Source organism: Suillus subalutaceus (genome assembly GCF_016647625.1).
Source record: "Suillus subalutaceus strain FC151 chromosome Unknown DFJ58scaffold_2, whole genome shotgun sequence".
Classification (NCBI taxonomy): Eukaryota; Fungi; Basidiomycota; class Agaricomycetes; order Boletales; family Suillaceae; genus Suillus; species Suillus subalutaceus.
In genome coordinates this window covers 561,738-576,919 of record NW_024540251.1, presented here as the reverse complement: position 1 = coordinate 576,919, position 15,182 = coordinate 561,738, and the positions used below count along the sequence as shown (strand labels likewise).

Sequence of the window (15,182 nt, the reverse complement as noted above, 5' to 3'; positions counted from 1 at the left end):
AGCGAGCCAGATTTGTCATGATTTCCGACGAACATATGCAGGTAGCAAATAGAACGCAGAAAAGCCACAGGGTATGCGTCATCTTTCCCTCGCTGTTAATGTTGAAGGCTTCGAGAAGAGCAGAATCTGGATTATCCCGTAGAGACCGTGGTGATGAGACCGACGGAGAATTATAGACCATTCCATCGTCACCCGTTTCGTCCCATCTGGGTTCTGTCGTCCAAAGTCTGGCCAGGTGCGAATATATTCGTAAGAATCGGATCGCAAAGTCGTCTGCTACGCGGATGCGGTAAACATACGGAGGCCGTTATACAATGTACTCACCTATCTCGCGTTCGTCACCCAATACACGCAAGTCTGTAGGCAGACTTAAGGTTCTGGAATTAAAACATTGCCGCTCAGATCTGAGTCCACCGTATCTATTCGCTTGTTCCCGTACCTGACTCGGATCTGTAATCGACCCTGCATGTCGGCATCGTTACCACTGTCGGCGGAAGAGTGCAGTACCACATTTATGAGACTGTTGATGAAGGTGGAGAAGGAGCCGTAACCTAAACTAACGGTATCGCGTTCGTTCTCCGGCAGGGTGAAGCCGTACCTGGAAATGAGCTCGGCGTTTGATAGCGATCCATATGTGTTGAATACCTCAGAATGAGGTAGAATGGGTTTAACAGAGCACATGTCAAGGGTATCAATCTCTAGCGCCAGATCAGGTTTGTACACTCCGGGAAGCGAATAGACCCCTCGGGAAGGAACGGCAGCGAGAGTTTCGTGATCATGGTCGCACTCCACTAGAGATCCACATTCGACACAAACATCAAAATCACTCTAAAAACAAACAAGTCAACTTGCATCCCTTGCGAAAAATGAAAAGTTGAAGAACATGCGTTAGCAAGACGACAATGTCACGCGGCGGCCTGCGACCGCGTCGTTGACATGTCCGAGTCGGATCAAGATGGAACGGATTGTATGAGTCCATACCCCAAATGTTGATAGACTCACCTCCATATGCACATGATTCTCGTTGGTGTGATTGAAGCTATTGAGAAAGTTGTCAGTGGAGGAAGTAAAAATTTTGAGCCCAACCAAAAGAAGATAAGTTTGAGATAAGTGGCATGATGCAGAAACTACACGTGAGGTCAACCCAAATAACTAAAAGGTCTTCTATGAATTTTAGCTCGTGTACTAGACCGGTTCTGACACTTGCTTCGTAGCGTCAGCTTGTGAGGAGCCGCCGGCGAATAAGTAAGCCGGTCCAGTCTAAATTATAGTTGTGCTGGCATATTACGACTTGCCGCCGGAATGCCGCGAGCGACAAAAACGACAAGCAAAGCAAGGTGGAACTGGACGTGGAGCGGAGGTTTATAGACTAGTGATAAGCACGCCCAAATCATAAATAGTCGAATGGACCCAAGGACGGCGAAACTCGGATAGAAGCATCGTCGTCGATGAGGACAACACAATGCGGGGCAAGCGAAGCCTATCAGAAGCATAACACTGGGCCACCGGCGGGAGAATGAAGCCACGATCAACACCATGGTGAGGAAGTGGCTAGCAGAAGAAGTTGCATACGACGAACGATAACTTCATGAAGTTCTACTAGATCGCCCCAAATTCCAAGAACTACTATTGTGGGTCCAACGGAAAAGGGGCTTCCGCAATGCATGATCTCATTCATTCATTGAAAACGAATCCAGGCTCAAAAAGCAAGATCAACTTTGAAGTCACTCACGCATCAGCAACGGGCACCATTGCAAGACCATGATACGCATCCACCAAAAACGCGCGGGAGGACACGAGGGAGTATGCGTGACAGAACCCAGGAAGCGAGGGTTCCACTGAGTTTAACTCATTGCTGCATTCATCGAGGCGTGGAATCCCACCTCCTAATACTACACTGACATTGTGCTCGGCCGCCGCTTGCCGAAGTCTGCCAAAGGCTGCGTGTAGCGTGGGTTCCACGATGGAAACGTAGTATTGACGTATTTCGTCCTACCGGGTCAATGCGATCAGTTACTAGGCAGTCCAGGTGTGACCGAGTGAAGTTCGTAGGCCAGAAATGGAATGGAAGAATATATTATGATAATCAAAGAACGCGAAGAGGGAGGGAGAATCGATTGCAAGAAGTAAAGGGTCTGATAGACGCATTTAATAGCGCTCGAGTAGCCATCACAGAGTATGAAAAACCGGCATAACAAATGCAACGCCGTTGAAATGGTACCCCAATATCAGGAGAACCAAATATCAAGTAGAGTTGAAGAATCAAATTTGCCAAGAAGCAGTAAGGCTCAGCCTGGGCACCTCAATATGGATCATGTCCGAGGCAAAGGACTCTTCTATGAGTCGCAGGTGAGGACTTAAAGAGACAGAAGTGAAGTCTCGACAACAATTTAGCAGCCAGATGTCACTAGAAGTAGCATCGAGCCAAAACATACTTTTCAAGAACACGAGGAGAAAGCATGTTGGCAAGGTAGTTTGCACAGAAGATAAGACGAATTCATAGAGTTAGCAGAGACGGGAAAAAACGTGCGTTGCCATATGGGAGAATGGAAGCCAAAGGGATAAGTGGTCGTGGAAATAGCACCGATCATCGGCGGGTGATCCACGAAAGTGGGAGGGTAATGGAAATGATGACCTAGCGAGCTCGTGCAGAGCACGCGCATCAGTCGGCCAAGCCGCCAATGTACATGTCCAAATATGGAGAGCATGGCCGCCTCGAGATGCACTACACCCATCAATCACTAGTCATGGATGTATCCGGATGATGCGGTTGTGCCACGCTGGTCCAGTCCTGTGTTACCCTTCTCAATTGACTTCCCGACTGGGCAATAATATCATGGATCATCCCGAAATCGATCATCGCACAAGTCAATCTCGTCTCACAAGGATAACGCATCGATTGAGAAAAGAAGCAAAATATGAAAGTGGAGCAGAAGACCAATGGGTAGAACAGATTTCGAAACGAAGAGTATCCTCCACAACACAAAAAACATTAAGTTTACAGAGGTAATGTACTTACCGTTAGACCGTCCAGCCCTTTTTTGGCCCCTGTACAGGAAAGCCACATCCGAGCTCGTTTACCGTCCAGGTATTGTAAGGACGGAGCACACTCGGGAAATTCCGCATTGGAGCAAGCCACTCCAACGTTGCTAGCATCATCTCCAATAGCACTTTTGGAGGGAACCGTGTCTCCGCGGCTTGAGCATACACAGGATCTGAAATCGATGACGTCCTTGACACCCCAGAATACGGCTATGTCCACAGTTTCCCGCGGTAAGCTCTGGAGGTATCCGAACCATTTGGAATCTTGGCCTCGCAAACTACCCCCACAACATGAAATGTGGCGCGGTTTCGGTACACGATGAACCCCAAGATAGCGTAAGACGGTGGATCCAGATAGGAGCAATTCAGGTCAAAGAGCCAGGGAAAGTCACAAAGTGTCACACAACATGGAACCGGTTAGTCCGTGCGATCAGATGTCATTTTTTGCGTCAAGTATAGTTGTGGAAGGTTGTGAGAGTACAAGAAGCGACATCAGGGAGCAGTGTGGGAACGAGGCGAATCAGGGTGAAGGAGCGGAGCAGAATACGCGAGTGAGCTAAAGGTTGAATACAAAGTTGTAGAAGCATAGAAAATACGTACATCTCACCATACAGGGCGAGAGCCAGTGCGAGATGTGCAGCGTGGCCATACGGCGCAAAGGTTATGTCCTGGGAGAGGAAGCACGATCTGGTTGACAGAATAGCTGCCTTCGGAATGCGTACGACTACATGAGCAATAAACCAAGTCAGACAGAGGGATCAACGAAATTGTTTCAAAAGGAATAGCATCGTTCTTTCGGCCCACGCATGAGCCTGTGTCACATCTTGGTTCTTGATTGATTCCTCCGCGCCAGAAGGCGGGGTACCTCTACCCACAAGACCAGATATTGACAGAAGGTCACCGCTGTAAGAGTGCCTTGGCTTGCAAGACTCGCAGCCAACCAGTGGTTTGGGATTTACAACGGCATCCAGCATATAGTACAAACTAAGCACTCACGGGAACAGGAACAATCAATGAGGTCTTCAAGTGAGTACACGCTGATTCCGTGACCATGCGAGGAGGGATTGCAGGAACTTTCCGTGCTATCGGCTAACTCTTGATGGTTTCTACTTTCCCGAACTTGTATTCTGGGATCGATTTGGATACCATTTTCATTGCACCAGGTCAGAAGGATTTCAATTCTGGATAACGACATCCACGCGACGAATGCTCTGTCCCCAGACTAATACTAGAAGTCAGTATCGGATAGCAGTGATGTGGTTACTAGAAATTTGATGTGAGGGACCAGACAGCAGTGGCCGGGAGGCCTTACGGTAGAGCTGCGGCGTCTGCCACTTTCTGCTTAGAGGTGGATGATTTTAGGAAGTTGCCGTACTGGCGGAGTCACTGCATCGAAGGCTTTGTGGCAACATTTTCCGGGGAATCTCCGCCGCCTGGTTGCCCCGCCGAACTTGCTAAGTCCGTCGGTTATGTCTGCTTTTGTACTTAACACCACACCTCCTTCTGCTGCTGTGCCATAGGCCTTGGAGAAGACCTTCAGGAAGACGGCTAACCTTGTGCTAAGCCTAACCTGGAACGCGTCAAGGCTCGTCACACATTTACAATAATTTACCATCCCACTGGCAGTTCCGAGTCGTCACTCATCCATGGACATAGCGTATTGGTACCATGTCCAATGACGACCGTGGAATTGATCTGCCTTATAATTTTTACCCTCAGACTCACCGCGAGGTATACCTTCGTCCTGTTCAACTCCGAGGATGCCGCTCGCGAAGCGCTGCCGCGGCAGGGTGACACCAAGTTCTCGAGTCCTGACAGTATGGCAGTTCTGTGAAGCGAATGTGTTTGTGCGCATGCCTGCTTAGTTCCAACGGATACATCCATAGGTGATATACTGCAGTTAGTTTTTCCCCTGGTTAAATGATTTTCATGACATACTGATGGCGTCTGAAATTCGTCTTGGGGTTCTCTTCTACTTCATGGCTTAAAGTGCGTGAAATCCTTTTGTGAGAGGAAAAATATATGGAACGAGAACACGGACTGTTATCCCCAAGGGCTCGGACACTCTTTTCACTTAAATTCCTCCGTTGCTGACGACACCGTTACGAACCGTGTTTTGCGACGTGTTCTAATCTGGCGCGACTACTGGATTAAGTGTAATTCACTTGGAGCCAGGCCTCAGATCTCAGTACGGAGTCACATCGCACATCTAGGAGCTGACCCCAATAGTTGGGTAATCGTTTAGTTCAGGGACCCAATGTTGTTTCGTAGGCTAATTTGTCATCGAAATAGATCATTGTTATTCTACCTGATTTTCTCATAAGAAACAAGAAGGGAAACGGTAAAGTCCGAGACCGACGCGCACAAGTTCATACAAGTCCCGCGGATATCCGTTATGTGCACGGTGAGGCCAGTAGCGCCTATTTTCGCGCCCTCGTTCTCACTAGGCGCTCGAGTATTGGACTTACTTCCCACCTGTACAGGGGTTTATGGCGGCGCGGCCGCTCCCGAAGCAAGCGCGTAATTTGGTATCAAGGCATAGGAAAAATAAATAGGACTTGGAGCTAATTATGGAGTTTAAGATGTTCACGGAATGGTGCGTTAGAAAGCAAAGGAAGGGGTGGAGATTGCAAGGGTGGAGGACAGACTCAGGAAAGTTCCGAGTCTACGGAAGTATTATGGATTTGGTGTCTGTCCGGCATAACTGAATAGTTACTACGGAGTTTACAGAAGGGAGATGGACATGACTTCTCTCATTGTACATTTTCTTCAGCAAGGCATGAACTTTGCCAGTGATACTTTGCTTTTACAATGGAAGCTCTGCTACATCGCTCTCAAGTCCTTCACCGCTGCTCCAACAACCCGGGGGCGGGATGCATGACGAAGGACAAAGTCTCAAGTCTCAAGCCTTCTGCAACGCTGCAAGGGGGAGGCTATACTCAGCACATGCGGAAGCTAGCAAGAAACAAAATGAAAGTCAATTAATTTACACGAGCAACAAAGAAAGACTGAAGTCATTCATTAATGCATTAAGGCTCATGAAGCAGTGCTCAACCCCTGACGGTCTCTTCTTATTGCATTCTTGTCCTGAAGAATCACTGAACGAACTTCCTAGCGCCTGGCAAGGGTGCAAAATGGGAATGATTGTTACGTTTGCTTTCACCTATCCGATGCCGCGTTCGCCTTCAATGATGTTATTGGCAATGAATAGGACCACAAGCTAGATCTTGGGGGTGTTCCTGAAGGAACATGACACCGCCTAACGGCAAGCACTAACGGCTTCGAAAAATGTTCGTATCTGCGGGAAGAAACCGGCTCCGTCTGTCAGAACAGGGGTTTATTTTCGTCTCAAATGCAGTCGAGACGTCAGAGAAGACATGCCAGGTTGCTAACGAGAGTGCCGCTCGACCAGACAAGTGATAGTCTCGTCGTCACCAAACTAAAGAATCAGGCATCAGATTCCTTGCCTGCGGAGTGACGATAAGGACGGCACTAATATAACCAAGATGCTTGATCTTGAACCTGGTATCAGAGTGCAATCGTCCCAACAGAATGGCATGTCCAATGGTGACGTAAATCAACATCCAGCTGATGGGCCAATTGTAACAGGGCAAACGCTGTACTTGGCCAGGCATCCAGATCGGCAAGTCATTGTGACAAGTGGGGACTTGAGTTGGTCACTCGACCTCAATTTGAAAGTTGTCTCCTAGCTGTCAATACCACTACTGCGGACAAGAAGCCTGGTCGATAATGGACGGCCTATGAATGGAAACGGTACGGCTCCCGGTTGGCGCCTCCGAGGAAGTACGTATCGACATCACTGTCCTGTTTTCCGAACGAATGTGTCAATCACGGCGTTTTGGTCGAAGCTGTGCGAGTTTACAGCCTGTCAGGTGTCACTGACTTGTTCCGAATTTGAGCATCATGATGTTCCACAGATCTGACTAACCCATACTGGACACCAAGATGGAGAAGTTCTGATTCAGACCAAGGGTACTGTACTCTGCGATATAGACATGCAAGAGGAAACCCAATCATGGAGCATGATACATGATGGTAGTCTGATGAAAAGGTTGAACGTTCAACCGCAGGTGATGCACAAGAGCTCGATCGTGACTTACATATACATGGACAGCGAAATTATCACTTCCTCTTTGCCATCTGCATAGTTAGGTTGTCGATGTACATCTGCAAGGTCGAATTCTCGGACGTGAGTTGGTCGACGTCCGACTGGACGCTGTGCACTCGTGCGACAAGTGCTGAAGATGCGATATTGACGACTGCATAAACTGATATCCAGGAAGCAAGTACCTTGTAAATCGCCCTGTGCAGCTGCAATTTCTCTGTAGGGCGCCGCCAATCAGAAGCTGTGGTTAGAAAGTCGAAGGATAAAACTGACTTAAGAATCTTCTCCTTCCGTATCGCATCCTTTACTATGTCGCCAGGTTGTTGCTCAGGCTCGCCCCAGGCTGTGGCAGCTCCGAAATCATTGAACGACATGGTGTCACATGCTAAGACTGTTCACGGTCCGCTCAGGGTACTTATTAGTGGACATCACTAATTTAATTAGTACACACAAACCACAAACTAATGAAAACTTCAACAAGTACTAGTAGTACTTGGCGTTATAACGTTAATGATTCATTATACCATCCAAACGTTCCTAGATGTCCCGATACCAAGCTTAAAACCGAGATGCGGAACTTAGATCGACAATAACACAAGTGTCCACAGTCAGGGAACGCCCTTGACTGAGTAACGTCTGACCGTATGCCAGTCTACTCCTTCTTGTCTTTCCCAGCACTAGGACTCCCTTTGGCCTTAAGCTCCTCCTCGATCTTCGCCAGCTCTCTCGCCTCTGCACGACGTGCGTATTCCTGTCCGCCCTATTAGAAAAAAGTCAGAAATAGATATTAGGAGGGTAACACAAGAAATAAAACGGGCTTCGAGGTTGCGTGATGTGCTCTTCGGGAAGGAAATGTGATAAATAAATGTTTCAAATCGAGCTGAAAACCTTTAGCTTCGCACGGGAAAGCGAGCGCCGCATGATGGAAGAGGAAAGAAATTGTCTGACGATTACCTGAAGCACTAGAATGGCACCAAGGACTACCATTATAATGGTGTTGCCTGCTGCGAGTATTCGCATGGCCTCGATACGGTCCGCACGTGTATCGACATCTACGGGGGTGACGACGGTTCGCAAAGATGGAACTGTCACTGAAAGGTAGACAGCTACTGCAAAAATGTAAGCCACTAGTTATATTATTGAGCAATGTATTGAAGCAAGTCAAATTTGGCTCCTACCCAGACTTGATCCATCGAAGAAGATGGCACTCTCATCGTATTTATGCAGTTTTGAAACAAGTCCTAAAATACCAACCCCCATGAAGCCATGTAGCACCGCCTATGACGATGAGCGTCATCCTCCTGACATTGTTGCTCGCAAAGGAATACAGACCTTAATTGCGGGCGGTGCATTGAAGAAAGTGGCATAGAATTGGAAGCCGTCTTCAATGATCTCCTCTGTCAATTCCTGATGCAGAATTCGGTAATCAACAAAGAAGCATATGAAGAGGACTCCTGTTGCAGAAATACAGAGTTAGGTCTATCGGAGACACGAGTTGAAGTCTCACCAAGAAAAAAAGAGCACGATGCAAGGACGGCGCCTTGTCGGAATCCCATCTTTAGGATTGTTATATAACTAGTATCGGCGTAAGCAACTTCTAACTTGTGTTCAAGACTAGCCTGAGAGTGGACGGGCTCACCGGAACTCGGATCAAGGTATCAAGTTCGCCAAGGACCTTAGATTCAGGAAGACCTATGTATTCTGTGCAATCCCCAGCCAGAAACGAAGAAAATAAGTACAGCAAATTTTCGAGATCGTCAACGTTCGTACTGTCTGTCCTACGTGGCTGGTGCCGGAGTCCCAACCAACTCTATTACGTAAACCATGACCCCGACTCTGCATCAATCCAAAGAGAGGTACACCTGTGCCTTGCCCTTGGCAAGTCCGTGAGTCGCGCGATTTGATGCGTTTTTTGAGGGTGGTTCATTCTCATCATGAGATGCTTGGGTGTTATGTGCATAATTCATGAACCATGATACTAGTATCTGGCAGGATCTGGCTCGATCATGAGAGGTGCGTGTTTCTTGAGTAATTCCGACGAAGGAACTGCCACACTAGCATGCAGCTGAGCCTTTTCAAGTTCTTCTCTCGCCAGGGTGCATCGATTCGCAATCACCGCCGACCAAAATTTTGTCTAGCGAGCGACAATCTCTCCAGAAAACCAGGGTGATGAGTTATTCGATGGTCGCTAACCAGGTGACAAGCTTATCGAACCCAACTTACAGTAAGTACTGAAGTCATATATCCATGTTTGAAGCTTGGGGTTCCACTCGGAACCTTGTATACAAAGTTTAGAGCTACGATATTTAAGTTCAAGCTGAGTGTAGAATGATGATCGATAGCCGCTCCCACACAAATATTGCCCATACTGACTCACCACCAACTACAGGCAGCAACAGCACTGTATTGACTCATCCATCGCTTCCTTGCCGCTGGATATTCGCAACCCCTTCGAGGTTTGATCGTGATCTGCAGACTGCATGCTTACGATCGGTGTATTCGTTACACATGAATTGCTGCACTGTCCACTAGCGAAGAAGAGAAAACGGGGCAAGAATCTCACTCGATTGACAGATAAAGGGCTGGAATCGACAAAGGTAGATTCAGAATCTCACCGACTTTGCATGCTATTTTTTGTTTGTTGCAGATCTAGGGTGTTCCCATCAGTGAGAAGGAGCTATCCACTTCTGATGATCTGACTACGGGAAACTATGACGTTCCAGACACAATACGTTGTCATCGCCCTAGCACCTTATTCTTATCTTCTATATTTTATCCAATTGTGCACTTGCCCTCTGGTGTCCAAGGGATGGGCACCAGCTGGTAAGTCTGCCATTGCTACAATATCAGACGATTACTGGCAATTATACGGGCAAACGCTCTGCCATATTCTTGTTTGCTTTGGATATTCGTTTACTCGTCAGTCCAGGGAAGTCCCTAGTGTTGCCAAAACAATTGTGATTATTGACAATTAATGATACCATGATCATCGACGATTGACAGAGTCCAGTACAGGTGTGGAAAGTGTCGTGTGATACATAATCAAGTTGTAAGGTCAGACAGGAGTTAAGAGGAAATGAGGGCTCCCGTTACATGCAGAAGAGAAGCTGGCTTTGTGCTATTTCGGTACCATGATCGCATTCTCGTGCTAGAAGTTCGAAGGTGACACAGGGAAAGAGGGGCGAGGTAGCCTTGATGCGTAGTTCTGTGAAAGGGTGGATCATGATGCAGATCGGTATCATGAGCTAGTTTGTACAGGAACTTGAAGCCGAAGAATAAAGGAGTAATAAGGTGGGAGGTGGGACGCGTCCGCGCTTCGACGGGTAGCTCGGGGTCTCAAGCCCGGGTCGGGGTTGAGGGGAAAGAACGGCCGTCTGAGAGTGAGAGGTATCCCATTCGCCTGATGATTGAATTGAGAATATTTTCAGGAGCGCGATTCGTTGGGGTGCTGAACTCTGGCACTGTCTCCGTTGTCCACTGAAAAGAAAATGATGTTACCAGAACCTCTAGAAAAGAGGAATAATTATACCTTACGCAGCGCTACGTCGTCATCTTCGTCGCTATCGCTAGTGCTGACGGCTGGAGGACTGGGTGTCATATCTCTGAAGACATTGCCAAGCTTGGAGACGGTTGAAGAAGAGGTGAGGGTCACGATACTGTCTAAGCTGTTCCCAGGAGATGAGATGGACGGCGATGACAAAGGAGTCTTGAAGTCATCGGTATCGTCGTGCGAGAAAGCAGGAGACCGAGGATCATCATGAACGGTTGCCAAGGAACTCCCTTCACCAGTGGTCGGTGGACAGGTCTCCATAAGCCCCAGAACTTCGCAAGCTATTCTATCGGACGCATGGAGAAGCGCCAGCGTAGAAATGCATAAAGTAACCACGGCGAGTTTTGGAGAAGCCTGTTCTGCCTCCTTCAGGGCATGGCGGGTGTGACGAACCACGGTTTTGTTGAAGAGGACTGCCGAAAGAATGCCAGTCATGATAACTCGAGCGACAGTGTTGGAGACGAGAGAGACAGCGTTCATCGTGGAGAATTTAATGTTTTAACTGAGCTGGTAAATATCTCAAGAGGTCTGATAAAGCTCCGACTCGTATGTTCTGAATATTTATATGTTTGGTTGTGTGGGCGGCTCGCGTCGCGACCGTCACGTGCACACAAAATCAAAGCACATCAAGTCACCAGATCAGTCGAATTTAACGACATGGCGAGCGGTATAAATTGCAGGTGCACTTCCGAACGAACTATACATATTGTCCAAAGCTTCCAATCATCCACATCCCTTACACCACCTTCTCCACTCCAGGGGGGAACTTGTAGTTTCCCTGGCGTCTGACCTCGTCGAAGATGTCCATCTCCACCAGGCTTTTATCATGCCCCCAAAGCGAACTCTCACTCTTTCTATCTCGCACACACCGCGCAACTTCATCTGCCTGAAAATGCCATCCATTGCCGACGTACTCGAATCGCCTCGTCTCCTCCTTTGTCACTTTGCTGCCTTCAAGGTACTGCACAGTGAAGCTCTTCGGGCAGTATATCGGCGCTGCAATCGTAATCGTACCCTTCTCGTATCTAATTATGACACAAGTCTGATAGGAATTCATGTTAATGTTGCATGACAGGATGGCTTGTGCAGCTAGTTCCTTTTCGGCGAAGGTGACTGTGAAGGAGGTATTGCCGTCGACCCCTGTCAGAGGGGTTTTTAACATTGTCCCACTGACGTTGCTGGGAGCAGCTCCTTGGTTAGCGGGGTGCTCGTACAGGGCGAGAATGGCCTGCGATTGTCATTAAGGGAATAAAAACAAAGATGATTGCAGCCTTACCCAAATAAGAGGATATGGTCCCCTGCAACAGGTCAGATTCTCCGCTATAAGTTTTACCTTGTGTACTCACAAATCTAGTAATGCGCCACCACCAAGGGCAGGATTCAAGATGCGGTGAGTCTTAGGAATTTCTGTTGTGCCCCGTGAGGTCTGACGGTACATAAAGTAACACGACATCACTTACTGTGAGGCCGAAAGTTTTCTGACAAGTCGGCTTGGAGAGCCAGTGGTGCACCCAATACACCACTTTCCGAAATTTTCTTAACCTCGAGCGCAAGAGGCTGGAAGCGTGTCCAAAGGGCTTCCATAAAGAACACTCCATGCTCTTTTGCAACTGCAAGGAGCGACCGAAGCTCGGCCGCGTTCAATGTCACGGGTTTTTCGCAAAGAACGTGTTTCTTTGCCTTAATCGCGTCGAGCGCGTTTTCATAGTGAAGAGTATGAGGTGTGCCTATACAACGTCCGGTAAGTTGAGATCGACCTAGATATAAAATTAAGTCGAACCAATGTAAACTGCATCCACGTTCTGTGCCACATCTCGTTAGATTGGTTGCTGTTTTGAGGGTATTCTACCCACCGGGTCTGCAAAGACACCAGCATAGCTCCCATATGCTTTAATCGACTTATCACCCTTGGCATACTCGGTGATGAAATTTTGCGCTGATTGGACGCTTCGCGACCCAACAGCAGTCACTTTATGTGCTACATCAGTGACATTACGGCTGAATTTAACAATGTCATTCGATTTCACGATGGACAGCAGAGTGGCACGGACGTTTCGGGATCAACAAGGAGATCCTAAACCACACTTCTCAATTAGAAAGAGAGATAGACGGATATTTAAAACGCACTGTTACGAAGTGATTGGCTATCCAGCCAGTTGAGATAATACCCCAGCGAAGAACGAATGGTTTGGTCATGACAACTGGCGCAGAATAATGAAAGCCTGTAAATGCAGGGATGTATTAGGGTGGGTTGGTGCAACTAGCATAGATGTATTGTGTCATTATATATGTCCTTGCAAGAATGGTCCAAGTCACGCTGGTAAGTTCTCAGCTGATCAGGGGTTCGGCCCGACTTATGATAGGGCTTCAATCCGCTGCAAATTGGGTAAAATTATAACCCAATTAGCTGTAATCTATCGCACCTGGTGACCTAGCCACGTTTCACAACTCATCCACACGTCTAATCATCATCTGCCACGGATTGTCACTGTGGCATCATCCATTGTCCCCGATTTTTGACACGCTCTGTTTGCGATATGTACGAAGATCAGGATGACATAGCGAGCGTCCTCACCCAGCTGTTTGAGCATTCTGGTATCTTGATAACCAAACTCGTTCCGGAGCTCTTCCAATCCATCCGGAATACACCTCTTGAAACCATAGACCCCACTAACGCGCTCATCGAACGCGCTATCGCTATCATCCACGCGTGGAATGTACATGAACAAGCAGAATTCATCACTGCACACCCAAGGATCGGGGAGATCAAACAGCTCTCTGCGTTAAGCGCCAAAGAGCAAAGTGGTGGCCTCTCTGCTACAGCAAGGTTGGAGACACCCCCAGAGGTGTTAAAACGGCTAGAACACCTTAACGTGTGTTATGAGCATGTGTACTTTGGACTGAGGTACATCACGTTCGTGAACGGGAGAACTAGGGCTGCAATTGCGAGGGAGATGGAGGATAAGCTACAACTTGGACATCCTTTGGAGAGCTATCCAGATGGGCCTCCGCTGAACGAGCCTGTGGCAGAAAGCCTGATCTGTGTCGCGAGGAACAGTGAGGGCTGGTTAAATGAGCTGAAACGAGCGGTGGATGATGTAGGGAAGATTGCTAAGAGTAGACAGAAGTCATTGGGATTGTGATGACATTGAGATTGTATCGACCGAACAGATTGGAGTTCCGTATGTACATTCTGTCACTAGATGTCCACGGAGACTATAGCAAATATGATCGCGGGTAGGTCAACGAGTGAATAAACACGAACACGAATCGAACAACAAGGGATTGCAGAAGGAAGCAAAATATAGAAGTACAACAGTATCGCGAATAAAAACTCCAGCGTTGGGAGATAAATAAAGCAAAATACCCACTGAAACGAACCATAAGATAAAACTGTCAGTCGAGTTCGCCTTGCTAAATGCGAGTTGTGTGTCGTCGTGGTATTTGGCCTTTGTCCGCCATCTCTTTCCACTGTATATAAAATAAATTCATCAAATGGAAAAATGCCTGCAAAAATAAATGACACGTACCTGTAGCGCGGCCTGCCTCCTCGATTCCCACTCTGGGTGGCAGTCGCGCAGCTCTTGATAGAATTGCTCAACCATTTCCACATATCGCTGCTTTTCCTCCTTTATACGCTTGAGGTTCTCATAGAAGTCCGCACGTTCTTTCATACGAGCCTCGCTGCGTTCCTTGACTTGACGTGCCCACTCTTCGCGCGTCTTGACCCGCCTGTCGTGCTGCTCATCCCAATGTTTCTTGTTCTTCTGAGCAAGCTGAACGCGGTCATCGTAGGCCTAAATAAATGGAATATGTTGGCGCCCATCGTTCCAACACAAGTATACGCATGATTAAACACACACCTTCCTTTTCACTGGATCACTGAGCACCTCAAATGCCTCGCATACCTTGCGACAAAATCATATCATCAACATTAGCATCGAGCAATCATTCGCATCAAGCTCAGACCGCCCATACATTTCTGAACCTTCCCTCTGCATCGCGACGCTCTTGCTCCGTCACGGTAGGCTCGAGCTTGTCAGGGTGTGTCTCAAGAGCTTTCTGTTTGTATGCCTTCCTCACTGTGATCGAAAGTGAAGATCAGTTTCACGAGGCAGGATTACACTAGTGCGAACCATCATCCGTAGAAGCGGTAGTTGGGATCGCAAGGACGTCGTACAGTGTGATCCCTATCATGGATAGTAGATGCTATTGAGACAGATATTTCTATTGATTCGAGCTTGCCTCGCGGGCAGATCGATGGGTTTTTGGACCGCAGTAAATAAGAAATGAGAGCTGTGAGTAACAAATAGGGAGTGTGATGTCAAGCAGAGGCCGCAGAACGGGGTTTAACGAAGGAATTCGAAGCAAGTTGAGAATTTCAAACTTGAACCTTGTTCGGACGGAAATGGATGATGTCCAAATTGGTGACACGCGCCCGTGTCCATATTTCACGTGATTCAT

The 15,182-nt window shown here is 47.8% G+C and overlaps 7 protein-coding genes across 7 annotated transcripts; 1 reads left to right on the top strand and 6 right to left on the bottom strand.

Annotated features, from left to right (window-relative positions):
* Positions 1–1,728: 1,728 nt before the first annotated feature.
* Positions 1,729–4,237, bottom strand: DFJ58DRAFT_649721 (uncharacterized protein; the record flags this gene model as incomplete). The annotated part of the gene is made up of 4 exons (XM_041381540.1): positions 1,729–1,992; positions 3,020–3,320; positions 3,643–3,766; positions 4,039–4,237. 4 exons carry the CDS (start codon positions 4,235–4,237, stop codon positions 1,729–1,731), a joined length of 888 nt encoding a protein of 295 aa, XP_041250927.1.
* Positions 4,238–7,055: 2,818 nt separating this feature from the next.
* On the bottom strand, positions 7,056–7,560 carry DFJ58DRAFT_181344 (uncharacterized protein). Its single transcript, XM_041379079.1, has 4 exons — positions 7,442–7,560; positions 7,354–7,385; positions 7,164–7,301; positions 7,056–7,103 (listed from the first exon to the last, which is right to left on the bottom strand). Exons 1-3 carry the CDS (start codon positions 7,540–7,542, stop codon positions 7,186–7,188), a joined length of 249 nt encoding a protein of 82 aa, XP_041250926.1. The 5' UTR covers positions 7,543–7,560; the 3' UTR covers positions 7,056–7,103; positions 7,164–7,185.
* Positions 7,561–7,563: 3 nt separating this feature from the next.
* On the bottom strand, positions 7,564–8,931 carry DFJ58DRAFT_755196 (Shr3 amino acid permease chaperone). Its single transcript, XM_041388050.1, has 6 exons — positions 8,808–8,931; positions 8,676–8,743; positions 8,501–8,622; positions 8,347–8,446; positions 8,123–8,295; positions 7,564–7,928 (listed from the first exon to the last, which is right to left on the bottom strand). The coding sequence occupies exons 2-6, from the start codon at positions 8,722–8,724 to the stop codon at positions 7,821–7,823; spliced, it is 552 nt and encodes a 183-aa protein (XP_041250925.1). The 5' UTR covers positions 8,725–8,743; positions 8,808–8,931; the 3' UTR covers positions 7,564–7,820.
* A 1,235-nt stretch (positions 8,932–10,166) lies between these two features.
* DFJ58DRAFT_740833 (uncharacterized protein) lies at positions 10,167–11,255 on the bottom strand. Its single transcript, XM_041387105.1, has 2 exons — positions 10,698–11,255; positions 10,167–10,645 (listed from the first exon to the last, which is right to left on the bottom strand). The coding sequence occupies exons 1-2, from the start codon at positions 11,196–11,198 to the stop codon at positions 10,505–10,507; spliced, it is 642 nt and encodes a 213-aa protein (XP_041250924.1). The 5' UTR covers positions 11,199–11,255; the 3' UTR covers positions 10,167–10,504.
* An 82-nt stretch (positions 11,256–11,337) lies between these two features.
* Positions 11,338–13,019, bottom strand: DFJ58DRAFT_755187 (uncharacterized protein). The gene is made up of 8 exons (XM_041388049.1): positions 12,846–13,019; positions 12,770–12,792; positions 12,572–12,716; positions 12,499–12,520; positions 12,179–12,445; positions 12,065–12,125; positions 11,995–12,016; positions 11,338–11,946 (listed from the first exon to the last, which is right to left on the bottom strand). Exons 1-8 carry the CDS (start codon positions 12,912–12,914, stop codon positions 11,455–11,457), a joined length of 1,101 nt encoding a protein of 366 aa, XP_041250923.1. The 5' UTR covers positions 12,915–13,019; the 3' UTR covers positions 11,338–11,454.
* Positions 13,020–13,131: 112 nt separating this feature from the next.
* Positions 13,132–13,996, top strand: DFJ58DRAFT_181192 (Oxo-4-hydroxy-4-carboxy-5-ureidoimidazoline decarboxylase). Its single transcript, XM_041379078.1, has one exon. The coding sequence runs from the start codon at positions 13,256–13,258 to the stop codon at positions 13,859–13,861; it is 606 nt and encodes a 201-aa protein (XP_041250922.1). The 5' UTR covers positions 13,132–13,255; the 3' UTR covers positions 13,862–13,996.
* On the bottom strand, positions 13,997–15,122 carry DFJ58DRAFT_181191 (DnaJ domain-containing protein). Its single transcript, XM_041379077.1, has 5 exons — positions 14,855–15,122; positions 14,697–14,800; positions 14,582–14,626; positions 14,249–14,515; positions 13,997–14,189 (listed from the first exon to the last, which is right to left on the bottom strand). The coding sequence occupies exons 1-5, from the start codon at positions 14,913–14,915 to the stop codon at positions 14,133–14,135; spliced, it is 534 nt and encodes a 177-aa protein (XP_041250921.1). The 5' UTR covers positions 14,916–15,122; the 3' UTR covers positions 13,997–14,132.
* Between the last annotated feature and the right edge of the window lie 60 nt (positions 15,123–15,182).

Bases quoted from the DNA above. Each gene is read 5' to 3' on its own strand.
- DFJ58DRAFT_181344 (XM_041379079.1), bottom strand. From the start codon at position 7,542: ATGTCGTTCAATGATTTCGGAGCTGCCACAGCCTGGGGCGAGCCTGAG. The intron at 7,386-7,441 runs GTCAGTTTTATC...GGCGCCCTACAG, and splicing joins CGGAAGGAGAAGATTCTTAA to AGAAATTGCAGCTGCACAGG. The intron at 7,302-7,353 runs GTACTTGCTTCC...TCGCATCTTCAG, and splicing joins TGCACAGGGCGATTTACAAG to CACTTGTCGCACGAGTGCAC.
- DFJ58DRAFT_740833 (XM_041387105.1), bottom strand. From the start codon at position 11,198: ATGAACGCTGTCTCTCTCGTCTCCAACACTGTCGCTCGAGTTATCATG. The intron at 10,646-10,697 runs GTATAATTATTC...TTTTCTTTTCAG, and splicing joins ACGACGTAGCGCTGCGTAAG to TGGACAACGGAGACAGTGCC.
- DFJ58DRAFT_755187 (XM_041388049.1), bottom strand. From the start codon at position 12,914: ATGACCAAACCATTCGTTCTTCGCTGGGGTATTATCTCAACTGGCTGG. The intron at 12,017-12,064 runs GTGAGTACACAA...GACCTGTTGCAG, and splicing joins GGTGGCGCATTACTAGATTT to GGGACCATATCCTCTTATTT. The intron at 11,947-11,994 runs GTAAGGCTGCAA...TGACAATCGCAG, and splicing joins GACCATATCCTCTTATTTGG to GCCATTCTCGCCCTGTACGA.
- DFJ58DRAFT_755196 (XM_041388050.1), bottom strand. From the start codon at position 8,724: ATGGGATTCCGACAAGGCGCCGTCCTTGCATCGTGCTCTTTTTTTCTT. The intron at 8,623-8,675 runs GTGAGACTTCAA...TTTCTGCAACAG, and splicing joins ATCGTGCTCTTTTTTTCTTG to GAGTCCTCTTCATATGCTTC. The intron at 8,296-8,346 runs GTAGGAGCCAAA...TAATATAACTAG, and splicing joins CTTCGATGGATCAAGTCTGG to TGGCTTACATTTTTGCAGTA.
- DFJ58DRAFT_181192 (XM_041379078.1), top strand. From the start codon at position 13,256: ATGTACGAAGATCAGGATGACATAGCGAGCGTCCTCACCCAGCTGTTT.
- DFJ58DRAFT_181191 (XM_041379077.1), bottom strand. From the start codon at position 14,915: ATGATAGGGATCACACTGTACGACGTCCTTGCGATCCCAACTACCGCT. The intron at 14,627-14,696 runs GTATGGGCGGTC...TTTTGTCGCAAG, and splicing joins CAGAGGGAAGGTTCAGAAAT to GTATGCGAGGCATTTGAGGT. The intron at 14,190-14,248 runs GTACGTGTCATT...TTTTATATACAG, and splicing joins GGAGGCAGGCCGCGCTACAG to TGGAAAGAGATGGCGGACAA.